Source organism: Staurois parvus, unplaced genomic scaffold (genome assembly GCF_062004578.1).
Source record: "Staurois parvus isolate SC_StPar_1 unplaced genomic scaffold, SC_StPar_1.0 ptg000418l, whole genome shotgun sequence".
Taxonomy (NCBI): Eukaryota; Metazoa; Chordata; class Amphibia; order Anura; family Ranidae; genus Staurois; species Staurois parvus.
Window position 1 is genome coordinate 1732209 of NW_028318214.1, and position 16952 is coordinate 1749160.

General features: G+C 43.4%; 1 protein-coding gene across 1 annotated transcript in view; it reads left to right on the forward strand.

Annotated features, from left to right (window-relative positions):
* PPP1R9A (protein phosphatase 1 regulatory subunit 9A) overlaps positions 1–16952 on the forward strand; it is a 312177-nt gene that overhangs the window by 228667 nt on the left and 66558 nt on the right. Inside the window, exon 7 of the mRNA XM_089687140.1 lies at positions 7505–7657. Coding sequence (XP_089543266.1) covers positions 7505–7657 — 153 coding nt within the window. The remainder of the gene's footprint in view (positions 1–7504; positions 7658–16952) is intronic.

A 16952-nucleotide genomic window follows, 5' to 3' on the forward strand; every position in this document is an offset into this window, starting at 1 on the left:
GATAAAACACTGTGTATTATAGACAAAAAAAAGAACTGTTTATTCCCGCTAAAAAAAAATGTATTCTTTTTTTAATAGAGTTCACTTTTAAAGGAAAATATTATGTCAGTTTTATTAATACTAATATTACAATATTATTATATTCATTATTATTAGTTAATATATTCATAATTGATTCATTAATATATAGTTATGCTTAAAGTGGTATAAAATGCAAAAGCAAACATTTATTATATTGCAGCTTACCAATTCTTAGATGTGATGATTGCATCTTTTTCCTTTTTTAGGCTTTCTTTTTTTCTATTTTCACCTGGTGATCCGGCCAGTAAGTTTGTTGTTTTTCAAAAGAACAAGCTCTCCAGCAGAATGTATCAGTTACAGAGATGAGACAAACCATCAACACTGGCAGGGATGCTGTAACATAAATTTAACAGTAGAATCATTTTTTTCAGTAGTTGAGATGTGATGTGATCAGTAGAGATATGTAATTGTAGGTCTAGTTTAATTCTCTTATTGCTGATAAGTATTCAGTATTCAGTCATAGGCATATGTTCACCAATTAGCATCTGAAAGGACAGAGCAGCTTCTAGGCTAGAGTTGTCACCTAGATGCCAATAAAATGTTCTCACCTATGTAGCCAGAGTTTGGCACCTTCTTGAACCTAAAAGAAGAATCCTAGTCATTTCGGCTACACAAATCAACAGGAGACCAGGAGAAGGCTCCGAAAGGTCTGCCAGCTTTGAATTATGATCAGAAGAATCTATTTCAAAAAGCTAAAATATTAGTTGCAGAGAAATCAAAATATTTCCTTCTGATTGGACACATTTTAGGCTACATCTACATGTAAAACTGTATTTGTAGCCTATGTAGAATCCCAGAGAAACACCCAAAACAGTTATATGGCGCCTGATTGCGACAGATGCTTACAATGATCAGCTTTTATTTAGTAATTTAAAACCTTTAACCCAAAATGAAAAAAAAAACTTCTGTAACTGCTTGTAAAGTGTTAGCTGGAGTTTGGCTTCAATTTGTCTAAATGTGCTAGTACACTTAACACTCCCCTCCCCCCAGACTGACAATGCTGCTGTCCAAAGGTACTGTCAGGGCTCCGGGTATGACCAGAGGTGTGTGGACTGACACAGGGAAACGCAGGCTTCAGATATAGTATAAACAATATAATTTATTTAAGACTAAACAATACATAAACGCAGTGCAAGACTAAACATAAACACAGTGCAAACAAACCAAACCAAAACCCCCAACAGATAACAAAAGAACAATACTAAGCGTAGTCGGGCAAGCCGGGTCGGTAGCAAACGGGCAGGCAAGGTACAAAGGAGCAGGCAGAGCGTAGTCAGACGGGCCGGGTCAGGAACAATCAGGCAGACAAGGTACAAAGGAGCAGACTGGAGAGTGGTCAGGAATAGCAGAGGTCAGGACAGGCGGAGTTCAATCAGAGTCAGGGATCAAGCAGGATCAGACAGGAAGCAGACAGGATGCAGGTACAGGGGCTCTTGGGAAACATACACCAAGGCCCCGATCACAGGCCTGGCCATTCCTTATATGCACCTTCTGCAATCAGCCTCAGGTGTTTTGGCTGACTGCAGGAGTGAGCCTCTGGTTGCTGAGAGCACCCGCTGGCCAGTCCTGGTACTGCAACCCACAAGGCAGGTGAGTCCCACCACTATTGGCAAGTCCATTCCTGACAGGTACCCACTGTGCTCCTTCATTCAGGATGAAAGCACTCTAATCCAGGAGGTGTGTTACTGGCCAGATCAACAGGTGAAAACAGAGGGGAAAAAGACTAAAAAAAATAAAACTAATGCAGCCACCAACATCTAATGATTGGTAAGCTGGAAAATATTACATTTTTGGTCTTACGTTTAATACTAATATAATAACTATATATATAGTAAATATAATGTAATATAATATACTTTCATACATTATTAAAATATTAATTACTAAATATATAATTCAAAATTAATACCTCGATTATTATTGTTGTTGTTACATTAATATTAATATGAATTAATAATTATGTTTAGTTCCTTTTATTATTTTTTGGCTGTTTTATGTCACTTTTTCATCACTTGTATAAAATCTTTATTTAAGAAATAAAAGGAATATAAAAGGAATTATAAAAGAAATAAAAGGTTATTACAGAGGCTCAATGACGCTGTCTTCTCAGAACATGATGAGCTCTACTGGCTTCCTGTGGTAAATATGAAAAATTGATATGCAATATTTTTTATTTACCTGTCCAGAAATAAAAAAAAAATTTAAGCCGCTTGATCTTCAGTCATTAATATAATAAAGACAATACTGTGTGTACAAACACCACACATTGCCTTAAAAGTGTATCTGAAGTTAAAATTTTTGTTTTATTTTTGTATAGTGTGTAGAAACAGTTGAAACGCTGTCAGGTTTCTATTGCTGTCTGTCACCCTGATGGGGAGCTTCACCTTCACTGTTTAATTGTCCCTAGAGACTAAAAGGCCTCACTTATACTGATACCATTAAACCACGTGGTTAAGACATGGTTTTACCGCCCCTCCAACTGCTCTTTCATAATCCAAGATATGTAATCATAGGGGAAGATGGATGTTGAATGTGGTGTCTAGGTTATGACTTATCTGGAATGTCTTTGAACTCAGTGAAGGACTTGGTTTATGGCTCTACAAGCCCTCCTCTAGCAAGAGTTTCGTAGACAGAGGGGCACCTAGCTAGTGAGGTTTATAGCCATGACACCCTCCCAATGAGTCTATTGCGTGTGATCTCTGCAAACACACACCGACCACATTCCTGAGGGAGGGGGAAAATCGGAGGAGGGAAGCTGATTTTGGGAGTGAGAGATGATACAGCGTGGAAGATTCTTAACAAGATGGAAGACCGCATCCATCTCGGTGTGCACGATTGCTACAAACACCTATTTGTAGGTGCTGTGTGCTCTATTGCTGTCTGTGACCCCCCCCCCCGGTTAGGGAGGTTCACCCTCTCTATTTGTCCTGTTTACTGTTATCATTGAAAGCGAAAGTAGAAGAAAATCCCACATTTTGGGTTGTCCCCAGAAAAGTAATAGAGAGAAAATCTTCCAAATGGGGGTAATAGTTCTGGTGACCTGGAGGAGTTGGGAAGGAGGTCACCTAATTTGCAGGGATATCCTCTCAATGGCTATGGGACATGAAGTGATTGTCCAATGGAACACAGATGGCAAAAAAAAAAATCTTACAGGCTTTATAACCCTGCCTTACTCTATCCACAAACCAAAAAATTGCCTATATTTCTACTTTAATCATCCAAAATTTAAAAAAAAAAAAGTTTTGGTTTAATATGTACTTTCCTTTTTTATACTTCTTACAAAAACTCCATTTACCGCTTTGTCATCATGACCATTATACTCTCCCACCAGCAGCAATCAAGCTGTTAACATCTGAAAAGGTTCTTTTCATCCTCACAAATAATTAACACGTATTTATTTGGGCTGTGAGCGCGTGTTCCGTCAGGGACATGGTGTTCCGAGCCCCCCACCTGCTCATTATTGTTGTGGCTGATGTGTTCTAAAGGATACATTTCATAGCTCTGCCCTCTGGGGATGAAGCATACAGGAGAACAAGATGAACTTAGAGCATTCCTCCATTTTTTTGTATCTTATTTATCATATAGGTATATAGTTTATTATCCTGGTTTAAAATTTTATGTACTTTAGCTTCTAGATGCTACTGCAAAAAGGAAGAGTAGTAGCTTGAGGCTCTAGATAGTCAAATGCATTATGTTCACAATAAATGTTAGTTGGAATCCAAAAGCCACGGTTGATTTCTGAGACTACTATGGATTTTTTTTAAAAGCGTGTTTCCATTTTTGCAGACAAATTTTAGAAAACCCCACAATGTGTTTCATGTTCTCATTCATACAACATACCTAAAAAAAGATTATTTCTTACCTTTTTAAATCAGGGTTTCTCAACCAGGATTCCATGAAACCTTAGGGTTTCTCCAGAGGTTTGTAGGGGTTCCTTGAGCAACAAACATTTTTTGCATGTCAGATAAGTTCCCACTGACACCATTGGTCTTTTTAGCTATATGTAAGGGGGTAATTCTTCCCAATATTCCAAGTGTAAGGAGCATTCTTACTCATGACCTTTTAGATCAGGGTTTCTCAACCAGGGTTCCATGGAAACCTATTGTTCCTCCAGAGGTTGCTAGGGGTTCCATGAGCAATGAGCAATTTCTGCCTCTCAGATAAGTTCCCACTGACACCATTGGTCTTTTTGGCTGTCTATAGGGGGTAATTCTTCCCAATGTTCCCAGCGTAAGTAACATTCTTACCACTGACCTTTTAGATCAGGGTTTCTCAACTAGGGTTCCTTCAGAGGTTTGTAGGGTTTCCTTGAGCAACAAGCAATTTCTGCCTCTTAGATAAACTACCATTGACACCATTGATATGTTTAGCTATCTGTAAGGGGGTAATTCTTCCCAACAATCACAAATGTAAGGATCAATCTTTCCTCTGACCATCACACTAATGTATCATGAGTTGTAGACATAGTCATTTTTAGCAGGGGTTCCCTGAGACTGGAAAGTTATGTCAAGGGTTCTTTTGGGTTGAAGGAGTTGAAAAAGGCTGTTTTACCCTAGGTTCACACTGCAGATTTAATTGCATTTTCCAGTTTGTAGAACCTCACTACAGTTCATTTAACATGATTTTCAGTGGATCTAGTTTACATCTGTGCATTTTGAGCTGATTCAGATTTTTGTTTGTTTACAAACGTTTTTATTAAGAGCTAGGCAACAAAAACAGTGCAACCTTTTGAGGTACAATATACCCCAAGAAAAAGGCACATAGGAAATGAACAGTAGTATACAATACAATCATAGAAAAATAAATGCAAGTACATGAATGAGGCAGTCAGAAAGAAATATTGAACAACCAAACTGTTTACAAAGACTCAAAGAACTTCAATCCATGATAGACCATCAATCAAACAATAGATGCCAATGTGTTTTCTAGGCATCCCATTTTCTGTTGAACAAGTGCATCCTATCCAGCAAGGCCTTTGGCTCTGGTAAGAATTTAAAAAAAAAAAAACGATGTGGGCCCCCCCCCCCCCAAAAAAAAAATCCATAGCAGACCCTTATTCGAGCATGTAGCCTAGCAGTTCAGGAAAGGGGGGGAGGATGAGCACGCACCCTTCCCCTCTTGAACCATACCAGGCCACATGCAACATTGGGCGATTCTTTGGGGAAGGGGCGTTCCCTCTCCCCCCCCAAAGCACCTTGTCCCCATGTTGATGTAGACAGGGGTCTCTTCCCCACAGCCCTGGTCTGTTGTTGTGGGTGGGTGACTTATCAGAAACTGGAAGCCCCCTTTAACAAGGAGGGCCCTAGATCCCAGTCCCCCCTCGTGGGAATGAGTATAGGGTATACATAGTACCCCTGCACATTCACCAGAAAAGTGTCAAAAAGTGAATTAAAATTCAGTGACAGTTTTTGACAAGTCCTTTATTAAAAAAGTAAAAAAAAAAAATGTCCCCCAAAGTGGATGCAGCGTCAATTATGATAAATGCCGCCATGGACCTGAAGAAAAAGAAAAACAGAGCTCTGTTCCTGACAAAGGCTCCCATCGTCTGACAGCTTTTAAATAAGCCATGGGGCAGAGCCACATAGTGACGTTACTGGGTGACAACTTCCACTTGTGATTTCATCGACCGGGGCATGCTGGGAGCCAAAAACAACTCAATTTGCCGAGCCTTTCGAGCAACCTATCTAGGAGAGTGCTGCACATAGAAGGTTTTTTAGACGCCATGTTTTTATGCATTCCAATGGGGTTTTTTACTGATCTAAATGCAGCCCATTTTTTGTCCCCATTTTTTGAGTAATATTAGTATAGCAGTTTATAATCTTTCACAATATTTCTTTTTTTTTTTGTACTCTAAGTGCAGGGAGGATTCAAATTTTTATTGCACTGCGTATAGATCAGTAAAAAAAATTACAAAAATCTAGGCTGCTGCTGATATTGAAAAATTAAACGGCCTGAGACTGCTGCTGGGTGCTGCCACCTTGGACATTGATAGCTCCAACCAGAGTTAGAGCTGTCACTAAAATATTATTCTACTGCTATCATTTATTTCTTTTTAAGGTTCACTGAACAGCCTCTCATTTACCTGATGACAGGGCAGAGTGGATGACAGTAGGAGCTTGCACACAGCGGAACACTGGATAATGCAGTAACACCTTTTCACTTTTGATAATTTATAACAAACCCAACACTACCGCAATCATTTTATTTAGCCAAGAACAAACATAGTGTACTATTTATTCCACTGAACTAAAGTTACTCTGAACAGATATACCTGTAAAAGAAAATAGTATATAACTACCTCCCCTGCCATCTGTGCTGCTGAACGTCGCTCCGAAGTCCGTAGGGAAGCTTACACCTTGATCTCCTTGGTTCCCCCTGGCTCTCATTGGTTGCCCATGCCTCCATGTTTTTGAAGGACCCAGCAGTGATGAGGGGATCAGAAGGATGAACCAGTCCATCAGAGGAAAAAGAGGTTTTTAGCTTTTGCAGAACTTTGGCAAACCCTTGTACCCCTATTACCACTTGTAAGAGGGCCTTAGTGATTGGCTAGAATTGGGCCAAAGGCTCAAGTCCCTACCCCTACTCCTGTCCTGCTAGAACACTGATCCTCCTTCTGAGGCTGAACCCTCCGCCATATTGCGCCCCACACCATGTCAGAGGCCTCCACACAGCATTCCCAGCTGTTGACCTTAGTGTCCCAAGGAAGGAATGTCCACACATATGAGTAGATTTGCTGCACTTTACTAATGGAATTCAGGGAATGGCATAACAGTCACATCACACTGGCATTCATTCCAGAGTCACCTGACAATACACGGTCAGCCACATTTAGTGGACAGTCCGCAGCGGCCACATGTGAAAGCATATGTAGCTCTCTTAGCAGCCATCTCCCTCCCTATAACAGTCTCTGCTTCCACCTGGGGTCATTAGTACTCTCAAGACTGAGCTCTCTGAATTCACCTGCTCCATAGATACACCTCTCCTGGGACCCTCCAGGAAAGCAGCCTCACAGAGGGAACACTTGGCCTGGCCTTAAAGGTCTTTTGCAATCCATCCTAGCTCTGGCCCCTAGGGGCAAAAAGACTACATCCGGCTCACCTGGGTGCAGGTCTACTCCTCCTCGGCCTCCTACCCTGTTGAGGGGCTATGCGTGCTGGCTACATCCAGCTCCCAGGACCCGAGTGCAACTGGGCTCCTCCCAACCTGGCTTTTATATGGGTGCTGTCTCACCCATGACATCAGTACAGGAGGGCTCTACTTAAAAGGGGCCTAGCACCTGATGACACTATCTACTGGAACCAGACACTGTTCCGGTACAGAGCCACTTTGTGGCAAAGTATCTAACTGTACCTGCCTACACACTTCTATGTGTATTGTCATGTGAGATCACATAATGGTAATCATTTCCACGTTTTAAACCCAGACAGGAGAGTACGCCACGGATGAAGATGATGAAGATGTCGGTCCGGTAATTCCAGGAAGAGAAATGGCCATTGAAGTTTTTGATCTCCCGGAAGGGGATGAAATGTTCTCCTCTGATGTGGATGCAACAAAACTGGCTCACAAATTTAAAGAGGTATTCTAATTTAAATGTTCCTTTTATCACAAGATACTGAGTTTAGGTGTATGAATATTTTTTTTTTTTAGTTTTGGGTAGAGTATGAACTTAGAACTCCTTGTCAGGTTTTTATTGCTGTGTCCCCGCTGTGGAGATTCACTCTTCTAAATATGTGCTGGTGAGCCATTGTCAGGGGGACGGAAAGTGAGAGGAAATCTAAAATTTTAGAGTTGCCAATAGAATACAAGGTGAGGGGAAATCTTACCATCAGTTCCAGTGGCAGCTGAAGCAGAGAAGAATTCCCTTAACTGTGGATAGATTTATTTCCTCTTCTGGTTGCTTTTCCAGGACAGAAATGGAAGGAAAATCCCCTCAAGTAGAAAAATAGCAAAAAAATAAACTAATGGGGACTTAAACTCTTGCTTCCTTTGTGTGAAATTCCTGGTGTTCCAGTCCCTCTGCTTTCATATTAAATACTGACCACACTAGGTATGAGAGCACAGTGTGGTCAGTTTTCTGGCTGTGCTGTGAACTCAGCCTGCTGTCCTCTAATGTTCAGACTTCTGCTCACACGCATCCCCTCCCCCCACACCGCCATTCTCTGGGAAGTATATATATATATATATATATACACAGTGCTCAGCCTAAATGAGTACACCCCTTTTGAAAAGTAAGATTTTAATCATTATTTCATTGGACACAGGAACAATTTCCCAATTTTTGACAAAACTTAGTTTTATAGAACATTTGTTTAGCTCATTACATGAAAGTAAGGTAATAATATAACTTGGATTACAAAATCTTCAGTTTTACTCAAATTAGTTGATGCAAAATAGATATACCCCACAATAAAAACTACTCCATCTAGTATTTTGTACGACCTCCATGATTTGTAAGGATAGCACCAAGTCTTCTAGGCATATTGCAACATCGATCTTTTTCCATTCTTCAAGAACGACCTCTTTTTTAGAGCCTGGATGTTGGATGGAGAGCGATGCTCAACTTGTCTCCTCGGAATTCCCCATAGGTGTTTGGTTGGGTTCAGATCAGGAGACATACTTGGCCTCTGAATCACTTTAACCCTGTTCTTCTTCAGAAATGTAACAGTGGCCTTAGATGTGTGTTGTGGATCATTGTCATGTTGGAAAAGTGCACGACGACCAAGGGCATGGAGTAATGGTAGCATCTTCTCTCTCAGTAAAGAGCAGTACATCTGTGAATTCATGACACCATCAATGAAATGCAGCTCCCCGACACCACCAGCCCCACAGGAGGACACTGCCACCACCATGTTTCTCTGTAGGCACCGTGCATTTTTCTTTGTACTCCTCATCTTTGAGATGCCATACAGTTTGGAAGCCATCAGTTCCAAAAACAATTATCTTGCTCTCATCACTCCAGAGTAGAGAGTCTCAGTAGTCTGCTTTTTTTTCAGCATGGACCCTGGCAAATTCTAGGCGGGCTTTTTTGTGCATGGGCTTTAGGAGAGGCTTCCTTTGTTGACAACACCCATGCATGCCATTCCGCCGCAGTGTAACGCCCTTCTAAAATCATCTGTCTGCTGGACACCGATTTAATGAATAATTAGAATCACCTGTAGATGAATTATTGTTAATTAGGATTTTGTTGTCTAAAATTTAGCTTTGCTCCTAAAAGTGGGAATACACGATTAGAAAATCGACTGATTGGTCATCCGACGACCAAGAGGCGTTGGTTCGTTGGTCGAAATCGTGGCCCACATTAACCAATCTAAAAAATCGTTCATCTGGCAATACGTAGTGTTGACGTCTTCCGTACAAGTGGAAGTGATGCGGTGTGCGTGTGACCTTGTAGCCACGCCCTTCCGGCCAGAAGGAGCGATATACACAACAATGACCAGCAATGAGTATAATATCGTTTATTACACGACCTATATACATAAATAGTGATACATAAAATATAATCTGCAGAATTCCGCTTTCATTATCTCATTAGGCAAATTGACTTTTAACATTTGGATTTTTCGTTCGTCTTTACGAAGATTCCTTGGACATAAACATCCGGGTCATCTTCTGTTTCCGCTCATACGTGATAGCGCTTGATAGATTTTTTTCATGTGACCGTAATACCAGCGCATAGAAAATCGGTCATTCGTATGCGAAACGACAACATTTTTCACTGTTTTTCAACCAAATTTTTTCGTTCAGAATATTGTTATCGGTTAAAACATCTTACTCATCAATGAAGAGAAATTCGTTCGATAAGTGGTTCCGCATAATTTTTCGTACGATTTGCTTATCGTGTGTACGGGGCATTAGACTTTCATTGGGGTGTATTCATTTTTGCAACATGGTCTTTGTTAGGAAAAATACTTTTTTGTGTGTGCAAATTAACAAATCTTGTTTGCAATCAATGGCCCGCATTTGTGGGAGTATTTTGTAGTATAGCATCCCATAAAAAATGTTGATTCTGAAACAGGGGTGGACTGACAACTTGTGGGGCCCCTGGGCAATAGGGGATCATGGGGCCCCTGTGTCCTTGCCTAAACTCAAAAAAGCCTATGAAAAAGGTACCAGGGGCATCTCATGGGGCCCCCTACTGACCCCGGGCCCTCGGGCAGTGCCCGAGTTTCCAAATGGTCAGTCCACCCCTGTTCTGAAAGAAAAATAAAGGTTTCCTGACAAATCTGTTGAGGTTTTTCCTTTCATTTCTATTTTAACTGAATGGGTTGTTTCACAAGGTTAGGGTTCACATACACTCTAAATATTTTTAAATGCAAGTAGTGAAAGTACCTGAATTTGACTTGATATCAGCCTCCTAATAACTCCCATGAATAGCAGCACTTACAGCGGAGTTCCAGTTGATTTAGAAAAAATAAAATAAAAGTCAGCAGCTACAAAAACTGTAGCTGCTGACTCTTAAAATACAGCCACTTACCTGTCCTTCAGTCCCGCGGTGTCCTCACCACCACTGGTTTCACCGGCCGTCTTCTCTCCCCGGCGCCGGCATCTTCAGTGTGGGCACCCGGCTGTGACAGCTTGCGGCTTCACAGCCGGGTGCCCTCTGCGCATGCACGAGAAGCGCTGCACTTTGTGAATGGCCCCGTAGTCTTCTGGGACCTGTCATGTGTCCCAGAAAACTATGGGGAGGGAGGGGGAGGACAACTTCTGCTTCCGATCTCCTAGGCCAGTGGTTCTCAACCTTCCTAATGCCGTGACCCTTTAATACAGTTCCTCATGTTGTGGTGACCCCCAACCATAAAATTATTTACCCAGTAATTATAATTCATGAATGTTGTTTTACCTCCAATACTGCTTCTTTCAACACAGTAGCTGCTTTTAACGGAGTAGCTGCTTTCAACACAGCAGCTGCTTTCTACACAGTAGCTGCTCTTTACACATCGGAAATATGTGTTCTCTGATGGTCTTAGGAGACCCCTGTGAAAGGGTCGTTCGACCCCCAAAGGGGTCGCAACCCACAGGTTGAGAACCACTGTCCTAGGCAATCCCAGCGGGAGCGGGTACCTGTTAAATTCGGGTACCAGCTCCCCAAAGGTGCCAATCCTTAATGGGGAGCGGGGGGACAAGGGCTTAAAGCGGAACTTCCCCTTTTGGGTGGAGCTGCGCTTTAAGCTGCCAATACATGAAAATATTTTGTAATGCATATCCATATGAATATTTGTACGAAAGTTCTCAGTTCCTTGACTTGAAGAATCTCGTTTGAAAAAGAACTTCTAAATTTTGTTTGGTTTTAAAAATTTGATTTTAGAATGCATGTAATGTAGAAGATTGGCCGTGGCTGCCCCTCTCATGACAGGTTTCCTTTAAGACCAAAGACCTTTATAACTTTGTACAGTAGTCCGTGTCTGTTAAATGTCAAATATAAAATGGGACTCAGTCCCCCGCATCGGCTCACCATAAATTTCTCAAAAGCAGGATTATCTACTAGAGAGTTTCCACTCTGTTCCTAAGTATTGTTCAATAGGAAAGTACATATAAATACTATAATTATCAAGTTCTCTCCGACAGCACATGCATACAAATTACAGAGCTTCCTTCTCTGAACAAATCGAGGGGTAAGAATAGCTCTGAGTCCTAATGGATCGTCAGCTAAGACTGTGCATTAGATCTTACTGAAAGGGGCTTATGGCTCAGGTCTGTGCAGCTGGAATGGGTTGTATTTTCCAACATTTCTTCTCTTTTTATACAGGGCTGGATTTAGCCTGTCTGATCTGAGAGTGCAGTGAACAAAGTCAGCGGTACAATGTCAACTTTGTGTGTGAGTCGCTGGCAGTCTGTCACACAAAGTCATGATCTGGGAAACACTAGGCTGCCATTAGATTAGGGTGATTAAACAGTGTCCCCTTCATCAAATGTCCCTATCAGAGTCCCCTTTACATCAGGTGTCCTCATCAGAGTGCTCCCTTACATCAGTTGTCCCCATCAGAGTCCCCCTTTACATCAGGGTCCCCAACAGAGACCCCCTTACATCAGGGTCCCTATCAGAGACCCCCTTACATCAGGGTCCCTATCAGAGACCTCCATACATTAGGGTCCCCATCAGAGACCCCCTTACATCAGGGTCCCCATCAGAGTCCCCCCTTACATCAAGGTCCCCATACGAGACCCTCTTGCATCAGGGTCCCTGTCAGAAACAATCTTACATCAGGGTCCCCATCAGAGTCCCCCCTTACATCAGGGTCCCCATACGAGACCCTCTTACATCAGGGTCCCTATCAGAAACAATCTTACATCAGGGTCCCCATCAGAGTCCCCCCTTACATCAGGGTCCCCATCAGAGACCCCCTTACATCAGGGTCCCCATCAGAGTCCCCCCTTACATCAGGGTCCCCATACGAGACCCTCTTACATCAGGGTCCCTATCAGAAACAATCTTACATCAGGGTCCCCATCAGAGTCCCCCCTTACATCAGGGTCCCCATCAGAGACCCCCTTACATCAGGGTCCCCATCAGAGTCTCCCCTTACATCAGGGTCCCCATCAGAGACCCCTTTACATCAGGGTCCCCATCAGTGACCCCCTTACATCAGCGTTTCCATCAGAGTGCCCCCTTACATCAGGGTCCCTATCAGTGACCCCCTTACATCAGGGTCTCCATCAGAGTGCCCCCTTAATTCAGGGTCTCCATCAGAGTGTCCCCTTTTATCAACTGTCCCCACCAGAATGTCCCTCTACACATCAGGTGTCCCTTTCAAAGTTTCCCATTACATGAGGTGTCCCCCTTAGAGTGCATCCTTACATTAGGATCCCTGTCAGAGTGTCCCCTTATATCCAATGTCTCCATCAGAGTGTCCCTTTACATCAGGGTGCCCATCAGAGTCCCAATCAGTGTCCCCCTTACATCAGGGTCACCATCAGAGTCCCCTTACATCAGGGTCCCCATCAGAGTCCCCCTTACATCAGGGTCACCATCAGAGTCCCCTTACATCAGGGTCCCCATCAGAGTCCACCTTACATCAGGGTCCCCCTTACATCAGGGTCACCATCAGAGTCCCTATCAGAGTCCCCCTTACATCAGGGTCCCAATCAGAGTCCCCTTACATCTGGGTCCCAATCAGAGTGCCCCTTTACATCAGCGTTCTCATCCGAGTGTTCTCTTTTATCAACTGTCCCCATCAGAGTGTCCTCTTACACATCAAGTGTCTGCATCAGAGTGCTCCCTTACATGGATTATTCCCGTTAGAATGCCCCCTTACATCAAATGTCTACATCAGACTGACCCACGGATCAGTGGATGCATTCTCAGAGACCTGGGGGGGGGGGGAAACTAAAATCTGGGGGTGCGCAGCCCACACCAGCACTCCCCTAGAACTGGCACTGTTTTTACATGTTATTGCATATGCTGAAATATTGTACACAGTAACAGTGCCGATCTCTGTATCTCTATCACTAACTCTCTCTGCAACCCGAATGCTTTCTATCCCTGTAACACTAGCTCTAACCCCCCATGTAGCCCTCACATTACCGCCCCTCTACCCTGACACATACCCTCCCTTAGGGCTCCTTTACTTTTGCTTTGATTTTACCACATATTAACCACTTAAGCTCCAGAAGATTTCACTCCCTTCATGACCAGGCCACTTTTTGCTCTTTAGCACTGTGCTACTGTAACTGGTAACTGCAAAGTCATGCAATGATGTAACCAAACAAAGTTTATGTTTTTTTCAGACAAACAGAGCTTTCCTTCACTGGTGTTCAATCACCACTGGGTTTTTTTTAGGTTTTTTTTTGGCAATATAAACAAAAAAGACCGAAAATCTTGGAACAAAATAACAATATTTTTTACTTTCTGCTATAAAAGATACCCAATAAAAAAAAATTAAAAAACTCAAATTTCTTCATAAATTTTAGGCAAAAATGTAATTTGCTGCATGTCTTTGATGAAAAAAATTCCCATTAAGTGTATATTGATTGGTTTGCGTGAAAGTCACAGCACCCACAAACTATGGTGTATATATACAGAATTGTTTTTCTACTACTAATGGTGGTGATCAGCGCCTTTTAATGGGACTGCGATAGTGTGGCGGGCAATCTGACACTAACTGACTCTGGGCGGAACTGACTAGCTGCCACTGAAATTACCAGTGATGTTAATACAGTGATCAGTGATAATACTATATACTGTCACTTTACTAATGGCACTGGCTGGGAAGGGGTTAACATCTAGGGCGATCAATGGGCTAAATGTGTGCCTAACAATGTGTACTATTTACAAAGTACTGTATGCTGCTTTTTACTAATGATCTCTTAGTTTCTCATCCCTGGGGTACGTTGTTTTGTCTGTGTGGGCCGCCCGTCCGTAGTGCTTTGCAGGCGGTTTTGCAAATTGTTAAAGTGTCTACCACTTCAACATGTATTTTTGATGTGTTTTTGATGCTTTTGTGGTGCTTTTTTTGAAACTTGGCAAATGCTCTGTGTGTGTTGATTGTCTGTTTGTTTTAAAGCAGCTCAGTAGTACCCCTAGCTCAGTAATACGCCTGCTCAATAGACCCCAGCTTATTAGTACCCTTTTTCAGCAGATCTCCTGCTTAGTAGTACCCCCAGCTCTGCTGATCCTCCATTCAGTAATAACCCCCAGCTCGGCAGATCGCCCACTCAGTAGTAACCTCCAGCTCTGCTCTCCTGTTCAGTAGTAACCCCCAGCTCTTTTGATCCCCCGTTCAGTAATAACCTCCAGCTCTGCTCTCCAATTCAGTAGTAACCCCCAGCTCTTCTGATCCTCTCCTCAGTAGTAACCTCACGCTCTACTGATCCCCCACTCAGTAGTAACCCCCAGCTCTGCAGATCCCCCGCTCAGTAGTAACCCCCAGCTCTGCAGATCCCCCGCTCAGTAGTAACTTCACGCGCTCTGCTGATCCCCCACTCAGTAGTAACCACTAGCTCTGCAGATCCCCTGCTCAGTAGTAACCCCCAACTCTGCAGATCCCCCGCTCAGTAGTAACCCCCAGCTCTGCTGATCCTCCACTTAGTAGTACCCCCAGCTCTGCTGATCCTCCACTCAGTAATAACCCCCAGCTCTGCTGATCCTCCACTTTGTAGTACCCCCAGCCCTGCTGATCCTCCACTCAGTAATAACCCCCAGCTCTGCCGATCCTCCACTCAGTAGTAACCTCACGCTCTGCTGATCCTCCACTCAGTAATAACCCCCAGCTCTGCTGATCCTCCACTCAGTAATAACCCCCAGCTCTGCTGATCCTCCACTCAGCTGATCCTCCACTAAACTCTGCTAAAAGCCTGTGTGTACATGGAAACGTAGGCTTTTATGGAGTTGAGTTTAGGAGCTTTGGCGAAAAAAAATCTGCTCGTGTACATGAAGCCTAAGTATTGTTTGTTTGATTTAAAGCAGAACTCTAGGCAGATATTACAGACATAAATCAATGCACCTAAAGAAGTGCCTGCACTTTTTTTTGAGTTGCACAAAGCATATTGCATAAGTATGAATGGGTTCAGTAATGGGATTCCTCTTGTCCTGCATTGTCCTGAGATGGTAGAAATTCGCACAGGTGTCAACATGTATTTTTTTTTTTTTTATGCAAGCAGTGTAATTACCTGAATTTTGCTTGTGAGGCCTCATTCACCGATCCGTACAGCCCTCAGCCACCCAGGATGCACAGGTGTTCTGTGTAGGGGCATGCAGGCAGCCTTTTGAAATCAATGACAGGCTGCACAGATCTGCAGGAATCCGCAAGTGCATCTTGAAGCATACATCCAAGCAGGTCCGATGTACGGATCAGAACGCAGTCAGTCTGCGTCAAGATCCATGGATGAGACTCGTGCTGATGTACACTTCAAGTGGTCCAGCTGGCCGCCTGTCATTACACTGCCTGCATACAACACCTGTGCATCCCAAGCGGCTGATTATGGCCCTGTTCTTTGGCATACTAATTATTACGCCCTTGTGAATCAGCCTCATGCAGTCTCTGTACACCTGAGCTCAGAGATAGGGGAGGGGGAGCAGCATAAGGGGCCAGTCAGGTGTGTTACAGTGCCGGGAGCATGTTGATAGGAGGAGAGAGCAGAATGACAGAGAAATGAGCTCATCAGCATGCTGCTTCCTCTTTAATTGTCCAATCACAGAGTGCACAGGAAACGTGTAAGCAGAACTGGGACAAGGGGTGGGCAGGAAGGAAGACTGCCTCAGGCTCGGTGAAGCAAGGGGGCTAAGGAATGGATGCAGGGTGGTACATGTATTAACAGTGGGGGAGGGGCGGGCAGTCCTGGATCCTTGCCCTAGTAGCTGAACGACCCTGTCCTGATGCTGCCTGTAAGTAAAAGTGAAACTGCAGCAGAGAAATATCCGCTACTGGGCAAGACTGGCAGAGCTGTGTGAATCTCAGAACTGGATGGACTAAAATACAAATCCTTAGGACAGGTAAAACAAGTGTTGGAATGCAGATTTAAGTGATCACAAGTCCCAGCATGGCCTGACAACCCTTAACGGGGTGTGCTGGGATATGTGGTTCCACATTATTCCAATTCTCTCTAGGGCTGCCACCGCAGTGAAGAAACCGTTAAATGGGAACTGCGTTTTATGTTGCTTTATGTAAGAGATGACTCAGTGTGAGCGTCCGTCGCAGGGGGATGTTTATGTTGTCGTTTCGTCTCATTGTGTCAGGATGGATGTCGTTCAATACCGACACATTTCCATCTGACATGGCTGTCTCAGGGCAGCGCTCTCGTCTGTAGCTGAATGACAAAACCATCCTTTTTTTTTCTGTTTTTGCAGTAAGACATTTAAATTTACAGCCTACTGCACTGCAGCTTTCCCTGCCGGCCTTCTGCTGCAAATCCAGCGTGTGAGCCGCCTGCGCAGC